General features: G+C 35.9%; 1 protein-coding gene across 1 annotated transcript in view; it reads right to left on the bottom strand.

The window, feature by feature from the left end:
* LOC127970304 (MAM domain-containing glycosylphosphatidylinositol anchor protein 1-like) overlaps positions 1-22,847 on the bottom strand; it is a 183,599-nt gene that overhangs the window by 124,742 nt on the left and 36,010 nt on the right. Inside the window, exon 3 of the mRNA XM_052572802.1 lies at positions 12,836-12,975. Within this exon, the coding sequence (XP_052428762.1) occupies positions 12,836-12,975 (140 nt within the window). The remainder of the gene's footprint in view (positions 1-12,835; positions 12,976-22,847) is intronic.

Here is a 22,847-nt window from a genome sequence, read left to right as displayed (position 1 = left end):
AAAGTTGCTATTGTAGATCACAACTCCCTTTCAATTCAAGTTCAAAGTGAGCTAAACCTCTGATCTGCGTCGCCGCCTATATAAGGATCCACCATTGGTTGTGAATGTTCAAAAAATGTCCTGTTTGTTTTCTCAGCAGCCCAAAACTCTGCCATCATTGTGTTGATTCATCGTGGCTCTCAGAGGGCCGGCGCTGGCAGATGTAAGACAGATGGCTCTGGATAGGCTATCATTACAGCGGCCTCAGACGGCTCACTTACAGCAACGCAAAGTCACAGAGGCACAGAAACTTTCAAAGCCTCAGTGACACGAAGAGAAGAGAAAGGAGAGGACAGCTGATGGCAACAGACACCGGAATGCTGCAGCTACAGGAAACGTAACAGAGGAAGAAATTGGTCATGAAACAGATGAACCAGAGAAAGAGACAACGCTGCCCTTCGCGACATCAACAGCTGCCCCACATGACCATGTTTTACTGCTCCAGAGATCCCAACCGGCTGTGCAAACCCTGTCTGTCTGTTTCCCTCTTTCTTCACACAGTCTTTTCTGCCTGCTCTTGGGAAAGAAATCCCATGAGTCTCTCTTAGCTGTACACTAGCGTTCTTCATCTGTCTCTAGTTTAAAATCACCCTCGCAATATGCTGTTCAACCTTCTGATATGCTATCCAACTTAATTTAATTTAATTTAAATACTCAAACTTTAAAATTCAAACTAAGAAACAGACAAAAAAACTAGTTTAAAAAAACTAATTTAAACTAGAATCGTATACTATGATATATATCAATGTCCCTAAAGCGCTGACCAAGGGATGGTTATAATCATAACTGCATGACCTGGCTGCATAAGGGGCTGTTCACATATCGTGCCTAAAAACGCATGGAAAACGCTAGGGGTGCCGTTTTCTCCTTCTTTCCAAAGCGCTCGGGCAGTTGCACCCCTGAGGCATCTGCCTTTGCCAAGCAACCTTGACGTGCTCTCTTCATGAAGACGCAGAAATTTCAACAAAGGATAAATGGATTTGCAGCTCTAAAAATCGCTTGCAGTAGCTCTGCTACTAAATTTATTTCAAAATGGCAATCCATATACAACTATGATCAGCTGTTCCTTTCATCTTGGATGAGCTTTTAACGTTGTTACAGGAAAAGAATGTAGCTGATTGGTTAGTTCTTGTCACATGACCCGCAGTGCGCTTGCGGCATTCTGAAAAGTTTAAATGTTTTTAACTCGATGCGGTGCGGACGCGCCTGGAAAAACGAGCGCGTCGCAACAAATGCTTCCTTTATGAGCGCGCATACCGCGCGCCTACAATGGAAATAACAAATCTGAGCGCGCAAAAGACGTGATATGTGAACGGCCCCAAAATCCTCTTTCACTGATGACCATTTAAAATATGTTTTGTGAAGGAACAAATCATTTGCAATAAACAATTAAAAAATATATATATATTCCATTATAGTCGATATTTAACAGCAACCACTGACCACAGAAAACCACAGACTGTTATTTTACTGACAAAAATGTCCATAAAGAAGCCGTAACATGCAGCTGCAATGCCACAGAACCACCTTTTTGGGTTCCCTAAATAATCTTTCAGTGAAAACGTACTATGATTTTAGTAGCGTGAAGGGCATTTTAATAATATAAAGAACCTTTTTCCACTATAAGGTTTCACGGATGTTAAAGGTTTTTCCTGGGACAATAAACAACCTTTTTTTTTTTTTTTTTTTTTTTTAATTGAGGTCAATTTCGTTGTAATTTTTCAGTTTCAGTGCTAAACTGAAATCATAAAATACATTTACCTGACATCCTCATGGAAAGCTTGCCCTGCTTTTATCATCCCACTCCCATTTTTCCAAACCCTCTCTCTCTCTCTCGCTCTGCTTCAGGTTTTCTCTTCCCGCCTATCCTATAACTGCTTCTATAAATTAAGTTCTCTGCGAGTGACACCAATTCAAGTCAAGCATCCGCAAAGAGACGTTTATTGCTTAATGCCTGTCAAGCCTGCTTAAATCTGGGCGGCTGTGGTCCTCTTCAGTTCTAGCGCTGGATATTGTACTGTAAGCGTATTTAATGCTCATTGCTGGGCTTTTTATGTGTGAGCATGTTAAATCGGTGAAGAGTGATTACTACTCACAAAAGCTCAACGTTTGCAGCTTAGCTTTACACTGTGTATTACTCTAAAATCTCGTATTCCTTTCTCTCCCTGTCTCTCTCTCTCTTATTCACTCTCGCTCTCTCAATTCAATTTTGAGCTTTATTGGCATGACAGAAACTATCCATTTGTATTGCTAAAGTGTTGCAAAACCAGTCAAACAAATCATGTAAAATGTACAATTAGCCTAAAAGGTGTACGCTATTTATTCAGTAAGTAGCCATGCAATACTCAGGATAATTACGGGTCATTATCGTCAAATAAACAGACTCGGTGAGCAGGATCCCAGTCTTTTTTCATTATCATGAAGGTTTTTACTAAGCAAAAAATGTAAGTTTAAACAATCAGATTTCAGTTTTTTATGACTGGGGGCTTGAAGCACATGTAATATTATACACTGATTGCAGTAGTCTATACGATCAATATAAGTATCATGCTTTTCAGAGAAACATTAAGCAGCACCACTGATTTTAACATTGATAATAAGAAGAAATGTTACTTGAGCAGTAAATCTGTATATTAGAGGGATTTCTAAAGGATCATGTGACATTGAAGACTGGAGTAATGATGCTGAAAATTCAGCTTTGCATCACAGGACTAAATTACATTAAATTACAATATATTCAAATAGAAAACAGTTCTTGTAAATTCTATTAATATTATGTAACATTACTGTGTTTTGGTCAAATAAATGAGCAGAAGAATATATATATATATATATATATATATATATATATATATATATATATATATATATATATATATATATATATATATATATATAACTATAATGACATTTATAAAGCTATAATTAAGTCTATAGACTATATATATTTCCTAATATATAGAGATATTGTAATGCAAGTATCTTGAGCACACATCAACAGATCCAGATAACAGATACTACAACACTATTAATAATTATAAAGCATGCAATCCTTTCCAAATCTGTGCATGAATTACCAGATGTCCAGTGCTAATGTTTAGCAAACTAAAAGCATGCCTGAAGAGAAATTTAAAACATTAGGAAAGAAAGAAGTGTCAGATTTTGCCAGCTCATCTCCCGTTCTGAACTGCACCTCTGTTCACTGAAACCCATCCTAATCAAATAACACGCAGCGCTGCGGAGTATTTAAACCTCTCCATATGTTACACAAACAGCAGCTCTATTAAACTACCCACGCCAAACATTATAAATCAGTGTGTAAAGTGTGAGGTGGCTTTTTCTGCTCACGGACACAATGAGGGCAGAGATATATCTGCTGCACGTGGGATGTACACAGCGTTAGTCCTTCTGTGGCCTGATGCTGCACACCTTCAAGATCACACTTCTGTCCTACAAACAAGCCTACAGAAAGCAACCGCCAGGTTTACATCCACATTTTATCAAGAGAAGTTGTTCATGCCAAAACTGAAATATTGTTATCGTTTAAAATTTCGGTCCCACTTTATATTAGGTGGCTTTAACTACTATGTACTTACATAAAAAATAAGTACAATGTACTTATTGTGTTCATATTGTATTGTAAAACACTTTTGCTCCTATTGAGGTGGGATGGGGTAAGGTTAGGGAGAGGGTTGGAGGTATGGGTAAGTTTAAGGGTGGGTTAAGGTGTAAAGTATGGGTCAACAGTGTAATTATAAATGTAATTACAGAAATTAAATACAGTTGTAATTACATGTCATTTTTTTAAATATAAGTAAAATGTAAAAACATGTATGTACACAATAAGTACATTGTACTAAATTATTAATTAAAATGTAAGTACATAGTAGTTAAGGCCACTTAATATAAAGTGGGTCCAAAATTTCTATTACAATTTTATTTTGGGATTTTTGTGAAACAAAAGGTTTGAGGCATAATGTCAAATCTTGGAAAATGAAAGACCCACAAAAAAGCATCATAAAAGTAGACCATGCGTTTCATTTCAAGTCTTCAGAAACCATGCAAGAATTTCTACTGTTATGATACTCCTCTCTGCGGTAATGCTCAAACTGAGAACCAATGGCATCAAACTTGATGCAACCGTTCAATACATTTAAAAGCAGCATTATATATATATATATATATACTATGTTTAAGTCATTATTGGAAAATATTTATTATTTGATCAAATATGTTTATTTTAAAATATGAATAATCAGTGCTGTTACTGTTAACTAAATCTAAAACAAAGTATTATTATTATTATTATTTTAACTGAAATAAATCTGAAATTTAAAAAAATAATAATAAAATAAATATTAGATTAAAAACCTTTTTTTTAAGTTGAAGTGTTTAAATGACAAAAACTAAAACTGAAAAACAAAACAAACAAAAAACACTAATTAGAAATATAAAAAAATCAACTAATCAAAATGAGCACCTTTACTTACTAAAACAATAATTAAACTCAATATATATTTAAAAAGCTAATTTGAATAAGCACTTATATAATAATACTAAAAGATGTGCATATGTACCTTTTCCAGCTCCTCCCATGGAAATACTGAAGATACTCTTGCCATTTATTTTTATTAACATGCAGTTATTCTGCACAGAAATGTAATTTCACTCATTTTTCATGCCCTTAACAACAGCAAAGCAAGAGCACATTAAACAGCAAAAAAAAAAAAAAAAAAAATCTTATTTCTTTCTTTCAGAATTCCCCCCCAAAAACATAACTTTTTATAACTTTCTGTGTCACGCAGCTCTCATTACTTTCATCTGAACATATGCAGATAAAATACTTAAAGTTCAGATGGTCTCTTCTCATCTAAGCTGATGGTTCTTGGCCACAAAAACTGCAGTGAGGGTCAGTATTTAAGGCCTCAGTCAAAAGTCTGGCTAGGCCTGACTTACAGGATTTCACCGACTCATAGTTCATCAGAGACATGTCCGATCCATCTGTGATGTTCTATAATCACTGACTTACTGAGCGCTGAGTTAAACACACTGCTTGATCAAGGGGAGATCCAGTTCATCTTGGATGGCAATCAACAGCAATCGATCAGTTTGAGAAAGCAATGTCTGGAACAAGAAAACTGAATCGCAATGAAGAAGTTGATGATTACTGCATTCCTAGCATTGGCTTTTCCACAAACAGGCCTCCATTTACCATCATGTGTGTTCCCTGGGAATTGAAAACACAAGCTTGGCAACACAAGAGACACACTTTAGCAGATGAGCTACAGGAACACGGTTATGATGACGGTGATGATGTCAGTGCTGACTGAGGCAAGCGGCAGAACGCTGACAGAATGTAATGTGAACAGTTAGATCAAGATAATGCTGAAAGGAGATGTGATAGATGGAGATTGATTAAAGTAAGTGACATTTCTCAAGGTTTGGTTTTCTACTGGGGGAAAAAAATCACAAATGAGAACTCAACAATCTGGTCAAAGATCTCATTATGAACTTAAATATTTCACATCAAATACTTCCAAGACCAAATAATCTCGTTTGTTATCCACATTCATTTTATAGCTTTACACATTTACTGTACTTGCCAATTTGACTATTTATACTCCACAAGGACAGAAGAAACAAGACAAAGGTGATACTTAAAAGAAACAATCGGCTCAGTTAAAGTAAACAGCATATTCTCCATAAAGTGTTTTGCACTGAAACAATGTTAAACCAAATAAAAAAATAAAAATAATAAAAAAACTCTGTAGTTAGTTTTAAATTATTAAGTTTTCCGTTCTCCCTCTGAATCAACACATTAAACAGGCTCTTTATGTTACTGTACCTTTAAGATTTATATATGTAAATGACTTCTAATTCACTAACTTATGAACCACTAACACACCTGCTTTCAAATTACAGGTTTTTAGAGCCTAGTTTCAACAACTGCTCTGAACTGCAAATGTCTACACAGTTCATCAAACTGTTTCAGTTCAAAAAATATGTTTTTATAATGTGACCTCTTTAAAACAGTGTTTACTCATCCAGTAACATTTTTCAAACATTTATGATGACCGCGTCTCTCCCTCCCGCTATTACCAATGCTACAACGAGACATCTGGTACAAGATAAAACGTTGGTGTCTAACCCTCCTCCTTTAACTCGTTCTCTCTCGTGGCCAATCAGAGGCTGTTAAACAGTGTTTCTGTGCGAAGCCGTCTGGTGTAATGCATTTAGATGCCTTACACACTGAGGTGCCAATGAGAACTGTGCATTCTACAACACTCTACCACTGGAGGCTTTACACAACTCACTGCTCCAGCACACTCCTTTAATATTCCTTCTGCTCTTTAAGTGTTTCACCATCACAACCTTCATCCTCATCTTCCTCGGTCTGCTATACTGTTTCCTGTCTGTCTCCATACAGGGCCATATTAATGAAAGAAAAGAAAAGAAAAGAAAAAAGAAAAGAAAATAATGTGTAGTGTATGCTACCTTCAACTAAAAAAAACTGCAGTAGTAAAAACAGGATGCAGAATCAAAATTTAAATTTGAATGTAAGGAAAATTCAAAGAAATTAGAAATTAAAGTCAATGAGATAAAACTCAATAAGAAAAAAATCAAGACAAAAAAGTTTCTTTTAACAAAAGCTTAAAAAAATGCCTACATACACTAACTTTTAAGAACTAGAATGATGGATGGATGGATGGATGGATGGATGGATGGATGTCTATATACTCGTTTTGCCCTTCATGACAACCGTGAGGGGTGTTAATTTTATTTATTTTTTTATTGTATAACTCACCCGTTTAAATTATACTAAGCCTTAATGTTCTGCATAATTAAGAGCGTGGCCACTTGAGTGACAGGTGGATTGTCGCTGCTGTCTCCACCATCAAAATAGGAAGCCATGGTTTCTGCAACTAGCTCCATTTTTTGAATATCCAGGATTGACGCGTGGTGACATGTTGTGAAGATGGCGATGGCCTGCTCCGCCCACTTTGAGCTTCAAAAACACTCTTCAGAAACCTAAACTACATTCATGTTTTTTTACAGTCAACTTTTATTATCCATCATTTTATTTTTGATATCTAACAAACTGTATTGCAGGCATGGTTGCAGGCATCTATCGGACGGACGGACGGACGGACGGACGGACGGACGGACGGACAGACAGACAGACAGACAGACAGACAGACAGACAGACAGACAGACAGACAGACAGACAGACAGACAGACAGACAGACAGACAGACAGACAGATAGATAGATAGATAGATAGATAGATAGATAGATAGATAGATAGATAGATAGATAGATAGATAGATGCAACCCTGATTGCAATAAAGTTTGTTAGATAATAAAAAAGTTTCCTGGATAATAAAGATATATCTCGCCCAAACATGTGATTCCAATAGCACACGCATCAAGAAAACAAATATTTATTTACAAACAAAAAAAGTGGCCAAAAAGACAAACTTCCTCAAACTCTGGAGATATAACAGTTGTTTTCGGAACTGATCCACGGCCTGTGTTTTCTGCTCTCTGTCTCTCTGTTGTCGTATGACCTTGTGTCTTGATCTGTATGTGGTGTGGAGTGATTTTTTTGCCATCTGATCTTTCTGTTTTCAGAAGTGTATTGATCCTTCTGCACTGCACTCTCAAGGACAGAAACCAAACCCAGACGACCCCTCCTTCTACTCCCCTCATCTCAAACTTCTATACCAATCCCCCTTTTTCTCTTTGTTCTTCTCTCTCACTCTCTCTCTGATCGGGCCCAAGGTTGCAATGACCAGCAGTATGAATAAGTAATGTGCGGAGTGGGATCTCTTTCAGAAAAGCCATTTAGGCTGCTATTGTATTACTAAAGGCTGTGCATTTAGCTGCCGATGTCCATGTGACAGAAATGCTATAGGATGTGAACTGCGAGTCCTGTGAACAGCTATATCTCCAACACCACTAGACCTTCCCAATGACCTTAAACACAATCACTGCTGACTCACACTGCCCAACAGACTCGCTTACTTACTTTTTCTTCTGCTGCAAGTCTACTGAACAGTATGGTGAATCGGGCCTGATTTGGACATTCTGATACATACTGTAGTAGATCAGAGAAGAATCACAAATGAGAAATTAATTTTTTCTTCTAGACAGCAGTGAGATAATAGGAGCAAATGAAGACTTTTAAAGTCTTTTGCTCCTCAGAGTGTTCTGTATATCAACAGTTATAGTAAAAACAGTAATAATGTAAAATATTATTACAATTTAAAATGACCATTTTCTCTTTGAATGTATTTTACAAAGTAATTTATTCCTGTGATGCGAAGCTGAATTTTCAGCATCATATCTCCAGGCTTCAGTGTCAGCTGACTCAAACTCGTAATCTTTGAATTACTAGTCCAAATCTCTAAACATTAGGCCACGACTATCCCCATGAATGTTAGTGTATATATATTCAAGTGTTAAGAGAATGTGTACAGTATATCCTCTTCGAATGTGCAGCTAACTGAATTAGCTGAAAATCCAATATATCATCTACATATACATACATATATCTACATATACCTATGGTTCATTCTTCATTTTTACAATATAGAAGTTGTGTGATCATGAATAACATTTTTCAGCCTATAAGTGGATTAAAATGGACAACAAATGGGTTCATAGAGTAATGGACATGCGGCTGTGTTCTGACATTTTGAAGACGGCTGACCTTTACTGCCTTTCTGTTAATCACCCAGAGCAAAAAAAAAAAAAAACATGATGTGGTAGAAAAAGGCAGGGGGCAGGAGGGGCAAAACAGTATCATGTTTTTGGACACCGCTGCAGAACGCCGATGCAGAGAGCAACTCAACACTCCCTTTGGGATACAGCACACACACCACAACCCAATGTCCCCATCAGCCCAGATCTCTTTCCCAGCATTACCGTCATCATAGATAGATAGCCATTACCCATCACAACCCATCACAAATCCAATGGTCATCTAAGGGTTAACACTGGACAAATAGAAGATTTCTGAAATCAATAAGTTAAATAATTTATTTTAGTATGTATGAAAATAACACAGTTACTCAAATACTTGAAGAACATATATAAACATCATACTGAATATCACCATGCAGCCATTTGATTACTCAGTACTCACATTATGAGTACTGACTTTACCAGTAAATAAAAAAAATGCACTGTTCACAACAGGCAACGACGTTCTGTCTTTTTCTGCTAAAGCACCATTCACACATACATTCCAAAATTCAGGTAAATTCTGTGAGATCATTATCCAGAAATGATGTCTAAATGGCTGCGACTCCCGGTGTTGTGTACGTAAACATGGAGGGATAAATGCAATCAGTGTTGTTTTTATTTTTTTAAATGTTTTTTGGATTTTTATGTCAAACGTTCACATTCATGCAGCTGCTTTTGGCCCAGAGACATCGTAAGGCCAGAACACGTTTTTTTGCAGTGAAACATTTTAAATGTTTTAAATTGTTTTCTATTGTTTTCTATTGGCAGAGATCTTTTTTGGTGCTTGATGTGCCTTGCGTTTTTGTACAAGTGCTCCGAGTGCCTGAAGTTGAAATAAAGCAACTCTGAGCAGAAAAGCACATGACATAATTCGCTTTTTCTTTTCATTGTCCAGTCAAATGAATGGAGAGGCGGGCCTTCTGTTGTGGGGACGAATGTTACGAGTTGCTCTGGACACTGGAATGATGGAGAAGAAACTTGTGGTAGCTGTCGTTGGTTGCCCAGAGCAGTATTTTTTTTAGGTTTCTGCTAATATGACAGTTTACTTAACAGCACACCAAAGATTTTAGAGCTCCTGCGCAATAATTCTTAATTAGACTGACAAGACAGCTGATTCGGTGTTTGCTTAGAAACATAAACAAACCGTAGTGCACTGTTCTTTTCTAAATTAATAAAAACCACAAAAAACGCGTTCTGTCTGATCAGATGTAAGCTTAAGATGACTACACAGTGTGGAGTAAATGTCCCATCTGCGTCAGAATGTTATCATGGATCAGAGCCATTGTATTTTGAGTTTAAATGCTCTGGATTGGCCCAGAGAAGACGTCTAACTTCAGCATGTTCTTAACATCTTTTACTGGTAAATTGCTTGAACGAATTTACCGGTATTTTTTCAAAGGACCTGTTCACACATGATCACTTTAAGACAATGCACCAGGAAATTACCAGGAAAGTCTGTATGTGTGAAAGGGGCTTACGACACATTTTACATAACTAAATACTCTAAATCCAGAGCTGGTGAACACTCCAGTACTGGTGGAAAGTAAAAACATGTACTACCATTCAAAAGTCTCCAGTTAGTAAGACTTTATGTTTCTGAAAGAAGTGTTTTATGCTCACCAGTGCTGCATCTATTTAAACAAATATAAAGTAAAATATTAAAAAAATATATACGTTTTACAGTTTACAACAACTGTATTCTATTTTGATTCATTTTAAATGTCTTTTACTCCTGTGATGCAAAGCTGAATTTTCAGCATCATTACTCTGCAGTCTTCAGTGTCACAAGATCCTTCAGAAATCATTCTACTATTCTTATTTGCTGCTAGATAAACCTTTCTTATTATTATCAATTTTGAAAACAGTTGTCCTGTTTAATTTTTTTTTTTTTTGTTGAAACCAATACATTTACATTCATATTTATGCATTTAGTACATGCTTTTATCCAAAGAGACTTACAGTACATTCAGGCTACAATTATTTTAGTTATTTATTTATTTATTTTATTCCTAACACGTTAGGTAAAAAATGTTAGCCTGAATGCACTGTAAGTCGCTTTGGATAAAAGCGTCTGCTAAATGCATAAAGTTAATTTAAAACTTTAATTTAAGTATGTACATTACACATAGAACATTATATGGTTACATTATAAATGTATTTGATTTTGATCAGTTTAATGCATACTTGTGGAATAAAACCTACTTTTTTTTGTTTTAAGTTTGGCTAAACATACTATTTTATATCATCAAAATCTATATATATTTAGTTCCTATGTTTAAAATAAGTTGATAGTGGTCATAGGGATACATCTTGCCAGTACTGAAATGATACCATACACCACTGAGCATTACACAAATGTGCCAAACTGACAATCGACTGTCTGTCTTTCTACAAAAAATATTTTACACATAAAGTTTATACAGATCGCAAACGCGCATCAACCCTAATATAAACTGCACTTCAGTGAAGGGCAAAATACACCAATACACATCTCAATGCATGTGCCCTGAAGCCATACAAAATCCAGTCACAAATATCTAGACACACACACAGATAAGCACACTATCTAGTGACCCGTGAAGGCCCAGCACTGCAGGCAATAATGTCCTACAGTATATGCATTAATATCCTCATTAGTTTTTATTCAGAAACTGTTACTATATTCACACACTATATTACACTCCTATATTCAGCTTGTTGTCATCGTAATGTCCTGACATTTCTAATGGAAATCGTGGATCATGTTATGAAAAGCAACTTCTTTATTCCGTGCACTCGTTCTCAGGACCACAGGAGGGAAAACTGATGGAATTTAGATCAGATCGGTGTTCTGCTGATGCAACCCGGAGCACTAATATATGTAGACAGGTCATTAGGAAGATGCGTGTGTAAAAAGTGACCTGATGGCAGTGGACAGAGCGCCTGTGGGAGCTATGCTCTTCACACCTCCTACTGTTATCAGCTCACCCTTACCTTATATAACACACACTCACACACCAAAACAAGCCTAAAAAAAGCCTAAAGTCTACTGACAGACCCTCTCTCCTTCAGTTTCTACAGTCCTCTGTTATCAGATACGTGACACACATACGCACAAAAACTGTACGGTTCATATAGAGCTACAGTGGTTCCTCTGGCTGTGTGTCAAGGCTGAGCTCTCAAAAACCTGTCAACAAGTTCATATCTTGTGTGTTGCTGTGTATGCAAAATGTTTATATCATTTATTTTAATAGATTTTTATGATTTAACTTCAAAATAAAATGTATTTACTTATGCATATATATATATATATATAATTTAAAGATTATATAATTTAATAATGTAACTTTGTATTTATTATAGTTGTCATTTGATTAAAAAAATAATACACTTAACTATATATAACATTTATATGTATTCTAATTGTATATTTCATACAAATATGTGTGTGTTTGTATGTGTGTGTGTGTGTGTGTGTAAAATTTTATAAAAATAATGCAATTCAAATTTATATTTATTATAAAGAAATAATATATATACAATTACATGTATGTACATAGATTAAAATCAATAAAAAAAGATAATAATTACCAGATAAATAATAAATAATTAAAATGTATTGTTTACTGAAGCAAACATAAGTTGTTATTTCCTAACTTTTACCTCAGTGAAAGATTTACCATTGGAGTTTAATCTAGAACGCCAGAAGTGTTTTCTCTCCACGTGTCCATGTGTCAAAATAATGACGAATGTTCTGCACATTAAGCTATCAAAACAAAAATATGAAGAACAAAATCAAGCTGTGTCTGTGCGTTTTATATTTTTTCTTCTTGTTTTGACAGGTGCATTTTTAGAGAGATGTACATCTCATACAGTACTCATAAATACTACAAGTGACATATGGACCTGCACTGTTTGTCAGAAATATGGGCTAAAATACACTGCCATGAAGGAAAGTATTTGCTTAAAATAAAAATAATCCCAAAGAATGTTCCATGGCTTATTACAAGATTTCTGTAAAGTAAATCCACTCACTATTGGAAGTGCAGTGAGTGTGTGTTTGTGTTCACCTGAGGCCGCGGGTGTCCTTTGACCAGACACTGCAGAACTAACGTGTCCCCTTCTCTGATGGTGTAGATCCTTTCACTGATGTTGTCCTCCTTCACCACACATGTCTGCCCAGAATGCACAATCTGAGCGTTCGCAGGAGCTGAAGGACAGAGAGAAAATGATATGTCAAAATCAGATCATCTTGTATGTACATTTACAGAAAAGCATCCATGACCTAAGCATGCCGAAATGAACAAAACAATACAAGAAAAGAAAATTTTCATATGACATCCTCCATACTCATGTTCCATGAGTCAGATGAGCACTCAAGAACCTCCGACATCTTTGCTAACAGAGTTTGCTAGCTGTATATGGTGGGCTTCACTTCAAGCTCTAAACAGAATTCAAACTCAGGACCCCCGGGAATACAAGCCAGCATTGCGGGCAGCCGAGCCCGGCGGTCACAGCCCGGTGAGCGCTTTGATTATGAAGAGAAAGGCATGTACCGCGACAGCCTACACACTGTAAACAATGAGTCTGCGTCGCTTATTAGCATTTGAAAGGGAGTCTGGGACAGGAAGAGCTGCGAGGCAACGCATGACATGTTTAGAAATGTGTGGAAACCCCCAAACCTTTTATTTGCAAGTGTAATGGTGTGGTCAGGGCTGAGCGGGCATCAGAGGTCAGTCAACATGTGGAAATTAATGATGCTCATTAGTGGTACAATGAGGCCTGCACACATGCTAACGCGCTAACAACCAGTCGAAGAGAATATCTCTCAAACATTTCAAAGAAAACCTCTTAACTCAGCAATTCTGTGCATGACATTTCTCAAAAATGGGTTTCCACTCTTCTAGACAATACAGGGATATCAAGGAATTTTAAGAACTGTTTTGTAGGCCTAGAAAAGGCATGGGAATTTAGTTAATGAGTCATCTTTATATTCTGCTACAATACATTTCATTGGAGAGTAGAGTAAAACTTTTACACAACCCACAGCGATGAACAATTTAAGAGCAATTAGTTATTTTAAGTATCATTTGTTGTTATTATTAACTAAGATTATTCTGAAATATAGCCTGAAATAAAATTTGACATAAATATTTGTTTAAAACATGAAAATTTTAAATCTTGCCTTGGCAACCAACAAATAAGTTTGCGTACTAATATTACTAAAACTGAAATAAAAATAAATTAGAAATATAAATAAAAAATAATAATAATTGAAAGTTTGAAAAATATAATAAAAGCTAGCTCAAAATATTAAATATATACTACAGTAATATATAAATAATTAATACAATTAATAAAAACAATTGCTTTATGTTGGAAAATAATACATACCGGTAGACATAAAATGTGTGATGCTGTCTTATAATATGTTGGAAATCTAATGGAAATTTGTCAGTTAAAATAAATTAAACAATCAGAATAAAATAGATTGTGAGGACTGCCTAAATATTACGTCTATGTAGAGTAAAACTTGCTTACAAACCAGTTTAAAATTGTACTGAATTGTACTTTGCTGTTGTAATGTAATAGGCTAAGATAAGGCTAAAATCAAATATAAAAAAATTGAATTAAAAGAAACTTACATGTAAAATATAACTTTTTTGCATTGACATCTAACTGAAATATGTTTTTACAATAAATGATTAAAGCAAATAACATTTTAAAATTTAAACTTAAATGACTCAAATCAAAGGCTAATTACAAAAATATAACTATATGAAAATAATACCATAACTGTTTTCAACTATGATATCATACAGATACAAATTTTGGGTATTGTGATGCTGCCTTAGAATTTAGAAATAATTATGCTTGAAAATGTGATGGAAATGCATCAGTCAAAATAATACATTATATTAAACCAAAAATAACCCACCATCACCTTGTTTCAAAATAAAGAGAGACTGTGTGTCTGTATGGATGCGAGCAAATAACAGTGTGGTAAATAGAGAGGTCTCCTCAAAGACAGAGCCATTACATTTCTCCATGATGTGATTATTATTGATCGGTTAAGTGTGAGGTGTTTGTGTGCGTGAGGTCCTTGTGTTAACAGCTGCAGGTGCACCACATAATGTGTGGATGACTGGACCTCACAAAGCACTTGCCCTCTCAGCAGGTGTGCGTGTGGAAGTGTGCGTGTCTAAGCCCCAGATTGTTGGCCACTCTCCTCCTCAGCGGGAGAGAACGCCCAGCGTCAGGGATGAGCTCTCTTTAACTCTGCAGCCGGGTCAACATCTATCACTGTCACACTGACCCAGTGCATCATGGGATGCAGACAATCCACATCTTCACATCAGTATTCAGCGGTGGTCGCTCAGCAACAGGATTCGCTCTGGGTCAGATACTGAGGAAATAAATATCATGGAGAACCAGAGCAACCTCAGTCTAGTCTGGATGAGTTCTAGTCCAACCAATAACACTATCTACAGTATTTACAGTAGATAGCTGGATGGACGGACGGACGGACGGACGGACGGACAGACAGACAGACAGACAGATAGATAGATAGATAGATAGATAGATAGATAGACAAATGGATGGATGAATGGATGGACGGACAGACAGTCAGACAGACAGACGGATAGATAGACAAATGGATGGATGGATGGATGGATGGATGGATGGATGGATATACTAACGGACAGACAGACAGACGGATAGATAGACAAATGGATGGATGGATGGACGGACGGATGGATGGATATACGGATGGAAAGACAGACAGACGGATAGATAGACAAATGGATGGATGGATGGACGGATGAATAGATGGATATACGGATGGACAGATGGACAGACAGATAGATAGACAAATGGATGGATGGATGGATGGATGGATGGATGGATGCATGGATGGATGGATGGATGGACGGATGGATGGATATACGGACGGACGGACAGACAGACAGACAGATAGATAGATAGATAGATGGATGCACATTTATAGAAATATATATTTTCAGTGATTGTGTCCAAACCGTGGGTGGCGTGCTGTATGGGAGCTGTTCCAGTCCTATCAGGTAAACCTGCTAACCTGAGAGCATGCTGGGCTGTTGACTTCTCTTTGCTGCTTTTGTGTGGGCAATGCTGTCATCCAACAAAAAGTCAATTCTCAAACATCTCCTTCTTTCTGCCTTCTCTCCTCCCAGTCCTGTCCATCTATCCATCCATTCACCCATACAACCATCCATCTAAATCTGAAGCAAACAAGGTTCTCTCTGTGAGTTATCAAACTAGTCTCAAGCCAGCAGAGGGGAACACGCCGGAGGGGGGTTGGAAAGAAACAAAACAAATGGAGAGGGGCATAGAGAGATGGAATATAAAAACAAATCAATATCACACACACAAACAAATGAACACAGCCATCCGGACCCGCACACACAGTCACAATATAGAGAGAGGGTGATATAAACAAGAGCAGGAGTGTGAATACAAACGAGAAAAAAGACAACTATAGCAGACATGGTTTTAGCAAATACAACTGGACATGATCTTAAAGAGAAGCATGTACAGACATCTTCTGAGAAGCAACTTGTAAAATGTTGAGCCACTTGTAACACTGTTATTGGGCAATATAATCAATATTTCTGGTGCATTTTGATGCATCAATTATTTGAATGTATTTTTAATTTACTTTCCTAAAGACAGTATCTTGCAACATGTCAGTAACACAGAGTATTAATAATTAATAATTCACTTATTAGCTTTATTTTTAGCTATATAACTAAAATATATATATAATTCAAACGTTTTTGAAAGAAGTGTCTTAAGCTCACGAAGGCACCATTTATTTGATAAAAAATAACAGTTTTCTATTATCCCAAATATTAAAGTACCTCTATTATGCAATTTTAAGGTTGCTAATATTGTTTTATGAGTCTCTTAAAACATGTTTACATGCATGCAAAGTCAAAAAACAGTTTTCTCGATTTTTTTTATTAATTTTACCTTATTTCTAAATTATTCGTAAATGACTTGTGCAAAGCAGTTCAAAGAATCAGTCTCTCTAAACTCCTCCTTCCATGAGCCCTCACTGCTGTGATTGGTCAGATGGTGCAGTCCTTCGTGATTAGTCTAGAGCCATAGAGATTGGCTCTGAATTGGTCTAATGCATACAGCGTGTATCAGAAACAAAACGATCATTGCCATGACAGAATGACAGCCCTGGAGACTTGTCAACACATAGAAAAGATAGTGTCGATTGTACGTCACCAATTGGAGCTGAGTTTGATGGTGAAACGGCTGATCGACAAGCACGACTGGAGTAGGATGTTTCAGTTGTATATGTCTAGTGTTAACAAGTTTGTGGTATTAATAAGATGTGATAAAACAAATTTTCTCTCACAATGTAGGATACAGTGTCTTCTCAACATGATGTTAACCACATGGAAATGTGACTGTTTGTGGGCAGGCAAGTTAGCGATGTAGAAAGTGTGCAGACATTATGCAAATGTGTTACTTTGTGACGTAGTAACAGTATAAGATTCTAATTTCTGATGACTCGCTTAGACGATTGCGAGCCGACTCTTATATATATATATATATATATATATATATATATATATATATATATATATATATATATAATATATATATATATATATATATATATATACAATATCTTTATTTATTGTGCACTGTCGGCTTCACAACTTTGCAGATATTGTATGTTCACATACAGCTACATGACACACTGCATGAAAGGTAATATTCAAAAAGGCATAAATATTAAATAAATATATGTATTTTTAATTAAGATTATAAATGTCTTTGCTGCCACGTTTGATCAATTTAATTAATCCTTGTTGAATAAACATTAATTTATGTCAAAAATTAAATAATAATAAAAAAAAAACATTTGAACATCAATGTATCTTATATGAAGAGTTATTTTGCAAAAACAGGAGAAAACACTATTTATTTTCATAAATCATATTTTTTTATTGTGCATTCCAATTAACATCATTCAAACTGCTCTCAGGTTGTGTTAAGTAATAATAAATCAAACAAATGCAGGCAGCTTACAAAATGAAAGTTCATTTAAAGTATGTTTTTCTATAAATTAAAAGTTTGTTTCATAGCAAAAGCAGATAGCTCCAACAGTCGCTTTTTTTGGCTCCACGTTTCATGTTTGAGAGTTTAAAAAATAATCACTCTTTTAATCTTTGCAATCTCCTCAGCTGACAATTTAGTCGCCTGACAATCTTAGCTGGTGTGATTACACTTAATACAGAGAGCTTTTCCCTCACCACTGTAATGTGCTGCTTTAGCAAGTTTCCGTGAAAAAGTTTCCATTTTTATTTACCTTTTGAGCCTGAAGAAGATTTCACGTTCATCAAGTTCGTTGAAATTATCCATGTTCGATCACTTTAAGGAAACACCTCTCAGCTAGCACGTCCTTTCAAAGTGACTAGCAGCCTTGTCACCTGACCTGAATACTGCATGCTGATTCACTAAAATGGACTAATCGGCTTCCGTTCACAAACAACAATGGTGCTTGTCGGCTTCTGCTTTAAAACGTATATATATATATATATATATATATATATATATATATATATATATATATATATATATATATATATATATAGTTTAGCGTTGTTTTGCATATATATATATATATATATATATATATATATATATATATATATATATATATATATATATATATATATATAAATGCTTGTAAATTTCTTTTTTTTAATTAGGGAGAAAAATACTAAAAATGTGTAATTGTAGGATAACCTTTGCTTGTGAAGACCCCAAACAGCAGGATGACAAACGCAGCACTCGAGCAGCACTCGGAGGAGATTCCACCGAGCAAATTGGGGCAGGTGTAAAAACTGCAGGTGTAATTGATGACCCGAGCTGCTGTTTGCTCCACCTGCACCCACAGTCCTCTGGGAACATATCTGCACCCCTTCTGACCCGATTCAACTGTTGCTGAAAGTTTTTCTAGAGCATCGCCTCCTCTGCCTCGCTATTCTTCATGCCCACGCTCCACACATAAATCACTGCTGAAACGTTCCTGTTGAGGAGCTTCACCAGATCTACTGTTTCACTCACGGCCTGGAGTCACACACTTATTCATCTGTCCTGCATCTCCCACTGTCCCGAGAGAGAAAGAGAGAGGGGGAATTATTCATCCTGCAGGAGCTGAATGGCTCGTCTATGAGCACGTTTCGTGAGAATGAATACGATTCTGTAGAGAGCGAGACTGACCAGCAGGGGCTAGCGAGGGCTAATCTGACAGTGTTAGTTGTGTCAAGGTGTTTTATTGAGTGTTTACTTGTTGTGTGAGGAGCTGATAGCTTTCACTACGGCTCAATAGGGATCAGCCCTCTGATAAACACAACTATTGGCAAAAACTAGCACTAGGGCAGACGGCATCTCATCAGACAAGCATCTCTGGCAGCGAGAGGAGCAGGGCTGAGTGCTGCCCGGAGGTGCACATGCCAGGACTTCTAAGTGTCTGGATTGCATGCATTCACACAGACGCGTCATGCTATTCAACTTACTGTATGTGCTCCTCAGATCAGAGCAGAAAGATCTTTTCAAATGCAACTTTCAAAATAACTTTTTTGTAATTTGCAATTAAAGGAAGGGGCGTAAATCTAACAGTTGGAGGGGTTGGAGGGCAATAAACATTACATTTCTCAAGAGCGATTTTTGAAATGGACACAAATATTACAGCTAAAATGTACTTTTAGGATATGTATACTCAGAGGAAAGCCTTATCTACTATTTCCCTGCAGCAGGGAAACAGTGCCAGATTTAACCCGATCTCATGAAAGTGCGTATAAATAGTATGCCATATACTCATTTTCATGACATTTTCAACGACAAGCTATTTTGGTTGCACTGTGACAATGCTGGTGTCCGTTGTATCCGCCACAGTGTTGACAAGTGTTGAACAGGCCTACTTTATCACTGTTGCTGTGGGTTGTTTTTCATGTCCGCTGGTTAAAGTAACCACAAGAACGTGTATTTTTAACCCCCGTAATACTATTTTTACTGGGGGCCCCCTCGAAAAGCAGTCAATTTGGGATAGTTTTGAGTAGCAATTGGGAGGGTTTTGTTGTGAAAAACCAGGCAACCCTTTTCATCAAGCAATAAGGTGGCATTATTATTTTGCGAAAAATACATTGGCATCATTTGTATTGTATTGAAAAGAAAATAATCACTACATCCGACGTTTAAGTGAATAAAATGGTCTTGACAGTGTAGCAAATCAGCTCAAAGGGGAAATATGAATAATCAGTCATAATTAGTTATGATTTATTATAAATATTTAGATCCGCTGTAAGTATTTACTTAACATCTCAGTGTCAACTGTCTGTCAATTCTAAGAACGTTACTTTCCCGTTTAAGGAAAACAACTTTCTTGCTGTACAAAACTACTCAGAGCATGTAGCTAAAATCTGCATGATTAGGGACTTCAGTTATGAGCAAAACAATGAACAACCTCAAGTGTGATACAACTAAGACTTTATTAACTACATAAACACTTAAACTAGTCTAATATACACACACACACACATACAGTGGGCATAGGAAAAAGGGTTAAAGCCTAAGCAGTAAAGAGAGGAGAAATAAAACATGACGCTATGCTACAATTTGACTATTCAGCAGATCTAAAGCCTGAAGTAAACATCAGTTTCTTAGTCCAAACACACCTGCGTAAAAGGTGCATATGATACTTAATGTATCATTAAATAGGACTAAGTTTGATACTTGCACGTCTCGCATGTTTGAAAAAGAGTCCTGATGCACTGGGGCTCTAGTTGGTCTCTGCTGAAGTGAGTTGATGAGAAAGACCGGTTCGAATCAGAGGATCTTGATGAATGAATAGTCAAGGCCGAAGCCTGCCGAAATCTTAGGGTGGTTTTTAAGGCTCTTAGCTCAGCATCTTCTCCTGGAATTCCTGAATCTAAAAGAACCACCTTGATCTGGTGATCTACAGTATACAGGGGGACGATGTCACAACATCAGGACCTCCAGAAATTATTCTAATTTTCACTCAGAAACTGCATTTAAAAAAGTTTTATTGTTCAAACATTTCAAAATTATCATGTTTTTGAATGTCTCACTAAGGTTGCATTTATTTAAGTAATATTATAAAATACTATTAACAAATTTTAAATTCTAATAATATTTTAAATGATAATATCTTTAAAAATTGTAACGGTATCTTGTATTTACTTTACAACTGTAACTTGTATTTACTTTACAACATGATTTATTTTATTTTTTTACAGTGAATCGAATCATAGATTTCACAGGCACCAAGTTATCTTGGCATCTTCTATAGACAGGAGATGTAATGGTCAAGGACAGCAAACTAAGGCTTGTGTTCAATAGGGTTAGAAAGGAACAGCGGCTCCTGTCAACACGGCATGCTTTTCATCTAACAATTAATTTCTCATCATGTTTGCTGCAGCGCTTTAATTTCCCTCGCCTACTTGGTCAACACAAGACCAGATGCAATTTATTGACCGGCAGAACATATGCTGACAAGTGTGATTTTTCTTAAAAGGCTTCAGAAAAACATTTTCTTACCTCAGGCATATTTCCGGCCTTATAACTGGACTAGCTGTTTCTCAGCTGTCTGAGCTATACTTAAAACACACAGAAAAAAAGTGATCCTAAAAAACCATAAGAGGAACATAAAGTGTGAAAGTATATTGCCAGAGTCGAAAAAGGAACGGTGAAACGTGACGTGAAACGAGAGTACGAGCGTAAACCAAAATTATGATATAATTATATGGAAATAAAACATATAATATACTAACTTTACTACTATTGATGAATGTGATTGTTTGTGATTAATTAACCAGCACATTATAATTAATTAGATTAAAATCAATTCCAAATGAAACTCCATTCTTCACATAAAACTTAATATACATGTAATGTAATAATAAAAAATTATATTTTTAATTTATAACTATATAATTTTTGTAAATGCTTTTATAGATATATTAAAAAAAAACTATTTTTACAAAATAAATAGAAATAATTGAACATTAAAGTTGCACTTTAATTTAATTTAATTATATGTTACATTAAACTTTTTTATATTTTATTATTATTATTATTGCATATAATGATATATGCAATTAATTGTAACCGATGACGATTAACAAGCATTTTAACAATTCTTCTGATTAAAATTATTTACATTGGAAGTTTAATTTTATTAAATCCTTACGACACGAAACAAATGGAGCTGATGGTTGAGCGGGTTGAGAAAGTAAGAGGGATTTGTGACACCAGCTGAAGAAGAAAAGTCGCTTTAGTGGGAGAAAGTTATTACATTTTTATAAAAGATTATGAAGACAAATATTTTTTTATTTAGAATAATGTGCACTGATGAATCGCTCACAATAAGACCAGGAATGTGTATTAAGGAAGCAAATTTTAGGTCAATTTTGAATCACATAGACTTTAATGATATGTCAGGCATTGTGTGTGTGTGTGTATTAAAGCCATTTGTCTCTGTTGTGAGAGGGCTCTTTCATCCATTAGTGCCTTATGAGAGTAAACATGCCCACGCTGCGCTGTGAGGATTCTTTCGGCCCCTTTCGGAGCAACGTAGGGTCTCTTAGAGGCGCGAGAAAAACGATGGGGAGGATGTGAGCTAAAGTAAATTTGCAGGATCACTACAGTGACGGTTTTAGTGGCAGTGACAGAAACTGATTAAAGGACCACTGTGGAGAGAAAGAGGGAGAAAGAGCGAATGTAACCCTGGAATTAATGGCGTTGCCATTCTTCTTTCATCCTTCTATCACCACCCAGATAACAGAGAAAGGCTTATAAAATGATATATGGGGTTATAAAAACCACTGCATGTAAATCACATCCACCCAATCACTCTAGAAAATGCATTGAATTCATGAAACTGTTTAAAAAGAACCAGTCATAATTCACAAAATTCAGTCTTCATTTTTTCTTTATTAATTTAAACTGCATTTACACAAATTAATATTATAACTGATGCATTGCCTTTAATTTATGCTG

The sequence above is a fragment of the Carassius gibelio genome, chromosome B13 (genome assembly GCF_023724105.1).
Source record: "Carassius gibelio isolate Cgi1373 ecotype wild population from Czech Republic chromosome B13, carGib1.2-hapl.c, whole genome shotgun sequence".
Lineage (NCBI taxonomy): Eukaryota > Metazoa > Chordata > Actinopteri > Cypriniformes > Cyprinidae > Carassius > Carassius gibelio.
Note: the sequence above shows the minus strand (reverse complement) of the source record. Positions and strands in the feature narration are given on the sequence as shown.